The sequence below is a fragment of the Sinocyclocheilus anshuiensis genome, unplaced genomic scaffold (genome assembly GCF_001515605.1).
Source record: "Sinocyclocheilus anshuiensis isolate Anshui unplaced genomic scaffold, SAMN03320099.WGS_v1.1 scaffold702, whole genome shotgun sequence".
Classification (NCBI taxonomy): domain Eukaryota; kingdom Metazoa; phylum Chordata; class Actinopteri; order Cypriniformes; family Cyprinidae; genus Sinocyclocheilus; species Sinocyclocheilus anshuiensis.
In genome coordinates this window covers 411,044-419,344 of record NW_015548184.1, presented here as the reverse complement: position 1 = coordinate 419,344, position 8,301 = coordinate 411,044, and the positions used below count along the sequence as shown (strand labels likewise).

At 37.4% G+C, this 8,301-nt stretch overlaps 1 protein-coding gene across 1 annotated transcript in view; it reads left to right on the top strand.

The window, feature by feature from the left end:
• The first annotated feature begins 4,160 nt into the window (after positions 1 to 4,160).
• Positions 4,161 to 8,301, top strand: part of LOC107704850 (diacylglycerol O-acyltransferase 1-like) — a 14,712-nt gene continuing 10,571 nt past the window's right edge. Inside the window, exons 1-3 of the mRNA XM_016507872.1 lie at positions 4,161 to 4,527; positions 5,716 to 5,803; positions 7,644 to 7,684. Of these exons, the coding sequence (XP_016363358.1) occupies positions 4,316 to 4,527; positions 5,716 to 5,803; positions 7,644 to 7,684 (341 nt within the window). The 5' untranslated portion in view covers positions 4,161 to 4,315. The remainder of the gene's footprint in view (positions 4,528 to 5,715; positions 5,804 to 7,643; positions 7,685 to 8,301) is intronic.

Genomic DNA, 8,301 nt, shown 5'->3' with positions numbered 1-8,301 from the left:
CAAGCGATTTGTTAAAACACACTGGTTCAATATGTAACACGTTGCTCACAGATGCGCATTCAGTTTGGAAATGTTGTTGTGCTCTTTTTGTTGGTGGAGCAAAACTAGACAATAACTGACTATATATTGAGTCATTGAGATAAGTTACGCAATATTAACTTTTGGTTTATTGAAATGACGTAGAAAAACACTATGTATAAAGAGCCTGCAGTGTGTTATGGCTTCTATACCAGCAGGGGCTATTGAGTTGACTGCATCATAAATTCATCTTTATCATGTCATTGTTTTCATGAACAAAACCCTATCATCTCACTCTCGTTTTTTTCCATTCTATCTATCTACCTCACTGGTCTAGGGCGATCTGTATGGCTTCTCTGGGCTTTGAATGATTCTGTCTGAATCAGTCGTGCTCAGCTGTGTAATCCCTCTCTCCGATGAGCAATGCATCTTTATCTCACTCCTCCAGTGTGTGCGTGTATGGGTGTATGCTCCTGTAGGTTCCTGCAGCATCTGTCAGCAGCTGTGCTAGCCTTTCCGCTGAATAGAGCACTTTGAGCTGCCTTTGTAAGACAATATGCAGCCATAGTCAAGGCATATGCATTATAGATTACCTTCCACAAAGACAGACAGAAAGAGAGGTGGAAAAAGACTTATTTTTGAGGAGTTCATAAAACTTCACATTTCTCCCTTTATTGGTATTATGTATTAAAAGTTGCATGAATGACAGACAAATTAAATCTATTGAAAATAATGGGCTGATGATTAAATTTTCATTTAAAATGTCTGAATTAATTATCTCTATCTGGCAATTTGTAAAAGTATGTAAAAAAAAAAAAAAAAACAAGGAAAGGATTCACTAATTTAATGATTTAATGAATTAACACACAAATGAATACCTTAAATTAACTGCTCAGTGTGCTCATTTGCCTCAACTTAACCTCAATAACTCAAAATGTTAAACTGGGGCAACAGATTGTGAGAGTAAGATTTTCTGTTCAATGTCAGAAATTTTTGACAAACACGCATAATAGTACAGAAGAAGCTACTTTAGTTTTTATCTATTTATTTATATATTCAGAAGGGAAGACAAAACAGGACGTGATGGAGTGAAGAGGTGGAACGGGATTGTGAAATTTTGCATGCCAGACTCGAACTGGCATCACCCACATTAACGGCACAGCTCAGTGTCAGACCACTAAGTCATAAAGGTAACATTCTCATCACAAAAGGCAACACATGCCATTATGATGAGGAAAAATAATATAAAATACTTGGGTTGAGTTACTTATTTGATTAGCTAGGTGACCTTTGAGATATATTTAAATCCTACTTCATGATTAAGCAGACAACGCAACTCTATATTCATGTATTGTTGCCAGGCAAAACTCTAAGCTGAACTCAAAGACCTCAACCAAACTGACCCTCTTATTTAGAGCTCTGAAATTAGCAAATAACATGTAATTACCAGCATGAAAAGAGATTCTATTTTGATTCTATTGTGGTGGGTCACCATTTGCTCAAAATTCGAGATGGTCCTCACTGCAGAACACAAGATCCAGGGGGCGAGGTTGGATCCAGATCCAACTCCTCCCACCTTACATATACCAAAACCTACCCGTCTCCACCCCCTGATCCCTAAACCCACCCTTCTCCACCCCTAAACCTACCAATCTCCACCCACTAGATGTGGATCCAACCACGCCCCCTGGATCTTGTGTTCTGCAGTGAGGGGCTACTGCAAAATTCTGGAAGTTAAGTGGTGGTGAGGGCCTCAGGTGGAATAAGCTGATCCACAGGTGTGTTGTAGCTGGATAAACAGAATGCGTATTACTATTCATGAGGCAACATTTATGCTTTCTCTGCCTAGAGACCTGTCCATCTCATCTCTGCTCAACAAAACACAAACTGTGACAAAACAATTATCAGTTTTTAATTAAACAAACATCAACAGAGCGTACACCGTGAGCGATGAAGAAAGACAAAGTATGCCTGAGAGAGCTTGCGCATGAATGTGCGTGTGTGTGTGTGTGTATATTTTGGCAACCAGATACTTGTGGATGTGAACACAGAGGAAAGAAAACAAAAACAGTGTTGTCTTTAAAGTCTCAATTGTTTTTCCTATTTGAACTAAGGAATAGTTCATCAAAAAATGAAAATTCTGTCATCATTTACTCACCCTCATGTCATTTCAAACATGTATGACTTCTTTCTGTTGTGGCACACGAAAATATTTTGAAGAATTCTCCTCAAAAACATTTCTCTTGTGTTCCACAGAATAAAGCAAGTCATATACTGTATATGTCATGTATTTTTGTGGGCGGCATAATGACTTGATAATCTCATAATTTGTCCATTGTCATATAGTGATGTCACTATGGCAGACATTATTTCAAAGAATCAACCTGTCAGATGATATGTGAGAGCGAGCAAGCGAGAGAAAGACAGAGACGTATAGAGATTGACAGCGATATCGGGAGTCAAGTCCTTGACTGAACTGCAAAAGTGCTGACACGCGTGCCACCCCTGAAGTGTCTATCAGTCTGCCAGGATCGCAACTGAGATAAACTAGCTTTCGGTCCCTAATGACTGAGTAAATGTGGCATCCCTGTGATAAAACATGACGTGCCACTACGCCACACAGGAGTGAGTGATTTCAGCCTCACAACTTCATTACAAAACCAAGGACACACTCGCAGCCGGGCACATACTTCCTCACCTCAGGCCTACACAACCAAATGCCCCTGCCAGCTTGCTCTGACAGCCCTGACAGAAGAGAGGGTCACAAGTCATGCAGCCAGGCATAAAGTACAATCAACCTGCCACTGAAATGTATAGAATTAATCTTTCTCGGGCCCCTATTTCATCCGGGGGCTCACAGCCAAGTGAAACAAGCGGCAGTATCTTTACTGAGAGAGCAGAGAACAAATGCAGCCATATGAATTCTAAAGTCACATTTTGCCATGGCCAGAGTTTGAGCTTGTGAACTTACACCGACCTACTGACATAAAATGATGAATTATTAATTAAGCACCTTTTTCTTTAAATTTTAGATGCACTGGAATCAAAAAATAACCCACCTTTATACACCAAATACTGGATGGCTGCATGCAAGCATTTGAGCTGCACTGCACAGCATCCAAAATTTTGTTTCCAAAATGTCTTTCTCAGGTTCATGTTTACACTCTGATTTACTGCAGACGGTTTTCTTGTAGTTTACTTTGCAACTTTGATAAGAGGGAAGGTGAAATGTTCTGCCTCGATGAGCACTGAGCATCTTAGTAAAGCTGTTTGAAGTCAAAAACTTAAGACGACAGATAACGGTTGCCTGCACACTGCACATTTTCGAGCTTATTTGCACCTGTTTTCGTAACTCCTGGAATAAACTGGGAATAACATATTTTGGAATCACACAAAATCCTAAACTTCAAGCATTACAGAAAGTTACTGTGGTTTCCAGAATACCACATTAACTAAGGTTCAATATGAAAAATATTACAATATTATAAAACTTTGGTACTTGGTATTTGGTACCTCTGTCGTTAAAAAGAATACAATATTTTAACAGGAAGATTATTAAAGAAAAACTTATACTGCTTGAAGATCCCATATGTAATTAGACATTATGCAGTAGAATGGCAATAATTTATGGTGAAACTATGGTTAAAATGTTAAAGGAACAGTACAACCACAAAACATTGTTTTATCATTTACTCGTCCACGTTGTTCCAAACCCTTTCTTTCTTCTGTGAAACAAACTTTGAGGCTAGACTGGATGACTGGCTTAGTCACCATTTACTTTCACTGTATGGAAGAAAGACCCAGTTGAAGTGAATGGGGACTGAGTCCATAACATCTTTTTTCCACATAAGAAAGTCAATACAAGTTTCAACACTGTAAACTATGACAGAATTTTCATTTGTTTGTTCAACTTATTCTTTATATTATTTATAAAGGTCATGTTTTTATGAAATATCACATGACCTTTATGGCAGCTTAGAGTTACACTATTATACACTACTGACTCCTATTGGCTTAGACGAGTCTTTTTACATGCCAGAATGAACGCGGAACTAGATCTGGGAGAAAGTCGTAAACCTCCCTGAGACTCGTGTTTTTAACAAACGTGCTAAAGTCCACGAACATTCATTTGAGTCAAACAGCGTTATTACAAATCTTGCGTCAGCTGTAAGAGCTTGCAAAACTGGGGCTTAGAGCAAAAGCTTGTTTTTCCGGTCGCTGAGCCAAATGAGACTCCTGCGTTGACTCGGCTTGCTTCGTTTGTTTGCTGAAGGCTTGCTGTAAATTTGCTGGAATCATGATTGACAAGGAAGATTTTGGGCCCATCACACGGAGTCGTAGACGCGCGACCATTACGAGCGCAAAGAGCGAGACTGTGAAACTCAGAAACGGCGCGATCGCAGCAGCCAGTGATCTCAAAAGCGGACCCAAGGCGCGGGAGTCTCTCACCAAAAACTTACAACTAAACGAAGACAGCAAACAAAAATGCGATCGCTACGACAAAATTAGGTGAGATATAGTGTACGTCAGGACGTCATGAAAAACGTAGCTTGTTCTTGACAAAGATAGTTGGTCACTGCAAAGAGACGGGCAGGATTCGCCAGTGTGCCTATGTGGCACAGTACAGGACATTTAACCCCTTTTTACCCCATCATTTCACTTATCTTACTGTTACTGAAGAACTATTCCATTTAGCAAAACAGAAAATAATATGTGCGATGATTTCAGGATTCTTAGCTACGTAATTCTACAACATTTAAAAAATATATTATAGATATTAGGGATGTAAGCACATGTTGGGGGTTATTGGGGAATTGAATGGAATAAATTAAGAATAGACTTGTAAAAAATAAATAAATAAACAAAGCTGACCAATGATCTGCAATATTGAGAGGAGGGGCGTGCCTTCAATGTTTACAGAGTGCAGTCATTTTCAGAATTCATTTTCACCTACTGTAAGCTACTGGGTTGTTAATCAAACTAATATGCTTTTGTTAACGTCATCAGCCCACAATATTTCAGTATCTAATTTTTAAGTACTCGTGTTTAACATAAGAATTCCTGGTGAAAATCTACATTACCCATAATTCTTCAAAGAAATCTGCCCACTGTTTTTTGTTTATTTTTAATTTGGATCCCCATTAGCTTCCACAAAGTGGTTGCTTGCTAGTCTTCCTGGGGTCCACAAATCAATCCAAGACAAACAGTCTTACAAATAAATAAAAAAGAACAAAAATACAATTTCACTTATCACATCACAAAACTATAGGCTACATCTCAGCAGTAGCAGCACTTAAATTATACATCTACAAAACTATTCACGTATATGTTTTGCCATAAACAAAAAAGGAGGGATCTAAAGGCATATTTAGATTCTTTTAGCTTTGTTATATTTTATGCATTTTATACTAATATAAAAATGACTTTATCCATAAGATAAAGATAAAAATAAAAATGAAGAGTTCATTTGCCAAAACAGATAGGTACAAAAAAATTACTAAAAAAAATACAGCTAACTAACACAATTAAAACATGATAACTTAATAAAAAAACATGATTTTTGAACATTTTAAAAAACTGAGTTATCTGTTTTTGCAAATGAACTCTTCACATATTAAGAACAAAAATGTAACATTGTAAACACTTTAATCATCATTACTGTTTTTATTTCATGTCCTCTTTTTCCCCTCCTTATAGTTGCCACAGGTTGCAGGAGTCGATGCTGAGTTCTGCAAGCAGCTTCAAAAATTACAGAGGCATCCTGAACTGGTGTGTGGTAATGCTGGTGAGTCTGAAACAGTAACTGATCCCTGCTGCACTGCAAGCTTTGACTTGCCTACTCATTATTCTAGTTAAACTGTGTCACAAATATCAGTGTGGGTTGTAAACATTCCCTCTCACTCAGAGGTGCTTCCAAGATTAGTACCAATCATTTTTACTGCCTCTTACGTAAGGCGGTTACAGAGCTTAAAGGAGGTTATGTATATTATGCTGTAGTTTAAAAGAAGCCAACTTGTTGCTCAGACGTCAATTTTCTGATCATTGGATCATTTAAATGTGTTGTTTCTGAGTGTATACTGTGTTCATATAATGTATGTGAGTCACTTGAAAAAGTTAGGCTTTCTGTCTGTAATGAAGTAGATGCATTAGTCCCTATAGAAGCTAAAATATTTTCTTTTGGACTTTGCACTCTCTTTGAACTTTGAACTCTCAAACTACTAATAGGAATAGTTAATTGAAAAAGAGAAAAAATGTTGAAAATATACTCACACTCAGGCCATCCCAGATGCAGATGAGTTTGTTTCTTCATCAGAACAGATTTGGAGAAATTTAGCATTATATCACTTGCTCACCAATGGATCCTCTGCAGTGAATGGGTGCCGTCAGAATGAGAGTCCAAACAACTGATAAAAACATCACAATAATCCACACAACTTTAGTCCATAAAAGAAACAAACCCATCATTTTTACTTTAAACTGTTGCTTCTGGCTAAAATATAAGTCAAAAATCTATAATAATGCTTCTTCAAGTGAGAAAGTCCATCCCCTGTTGTCCTTTCACATCAAAATCAACTGACATATTTGTTTAGAACTGCTTTAGACTGTTTTTGTTTGTAAACTATACTTTATCTGTGCATACTGGATGAAAAGGCAATATTATAGATAGAGGACTCATATTTGATTAAGTTACAAACTTCTTAATGTAGGAGTTGTTTCTTGCAAACATGCAGCTTTTCACATAAAAAGATGTTCATATATGGGCTGGAGTCTTGTGGATTCCCTGTAGATTATTTTAATGATTGTATCAGTTGTTTGGACTCTCATTCTGACGGCACCCATTCACTGCACAGGATCCATTGATGAGCAAGTGATATAATGTTACATTTCTCCATATCTGTTCCGATGGAAAAAATAAACTCTACATCTACATCTTGGATGACCTGAGGGTGAATACATTTTGAGCAAATTTGAATTTTTGTATGAACTATTCCTTTAATGGACTTAATTTTAACAGAAGAAAACCCACACTAGTGACAGAATTGTATTGCAATGACACATTTTAAGTAGCGTCGGATGGTGTGTGGCAGTCATGTGGCATGTGAAGAATCGTTGATCAGTGTGTCTGTTTATGGAGACACACTTAATGCCAAGTGACGCCTAAAAATAAATGGCCTGAAACAGCTTGTCTGTCTAAACACTAGCTGAACATGGAGGACAGCCAGCCAAGTCCTTGTCTTCAAAACTGTGAAGAATGCATTCACGCTTTTCAACATACTGTTAATGTGAGCTTTGACATGACTCTATTTTGTCCTCTGCATTTTTTTTCAGCCAGACTTTTTTCTTTCATATTCCATTGGTACGGCTCTGCTTGCATTTGCATTTTCTTCCTCTTCTTCTCCATTGTGCTATCTCATTTTATACATATGAATAAGTGTGTCTGTCTTCTGTATAGATTTATGGACATGAATTTCAATATATCTCTGCAAACTGTACAGACAGTGAATAAGGATCTTTGGCGGATTTTATTCTGGTAGTTCTGACTTGTTTAGCTAGTCTTAGTGATGTATTCTTGCATGGGTTTTCATTTGTTTTCTTCATGAATGTGTGTCTCTGCTCTTTTGCAGGTTTTGAGCAATGCACGCCTGTTCTTGGAAAACATTCTCAGGTATGAACAAATACAATATGCATACAGTTTCTTGTGAAACAGCCAAAACACATTTTGAATGCTTAAAGTCTGGAAAAAATGAAGGATTCATCCATGCATGTTTAATTTTTTTTTTGACCTTTTTTTAAACAAAATGTCACAACTCTGTCTCCTCTCTGATCACGTATGCTGGACTTCTCCAATCATTTAGTCCACTTAAAACCCACCCCTGTCTTACAATCGACTGCAAGCTCGCATTCAGATTTTCCTCTATCCAATCAAAAACCGATGAATTGAACCATGTCCCTAGCTTACATTTTTTTCTTTTTTGATAATCTGTTTCACTTGAATGTATATCACAATACGGAAGAAAAGGTATGTTGCTACTTCCATTTCATCATGACTTTAATCAAATTAAATTGGGAGATTTGTGGCTTTTGGTACAATTATTTTATCTTAAAAATGGCAATATTAATATACATACTTAAAATTTGCAGTTAAGTTGCAGTGTTCCAATAATTTTGGCCACCACTGTATATCAACATGTGTCTGTGTCTGTGTGTGTCTGTGTGTGTTTGTGTGTGTGTGTGTGTGTGTGTGTGTGTGTGTGTGTGTGTGTCTGTATCTGTGCGTGTGCG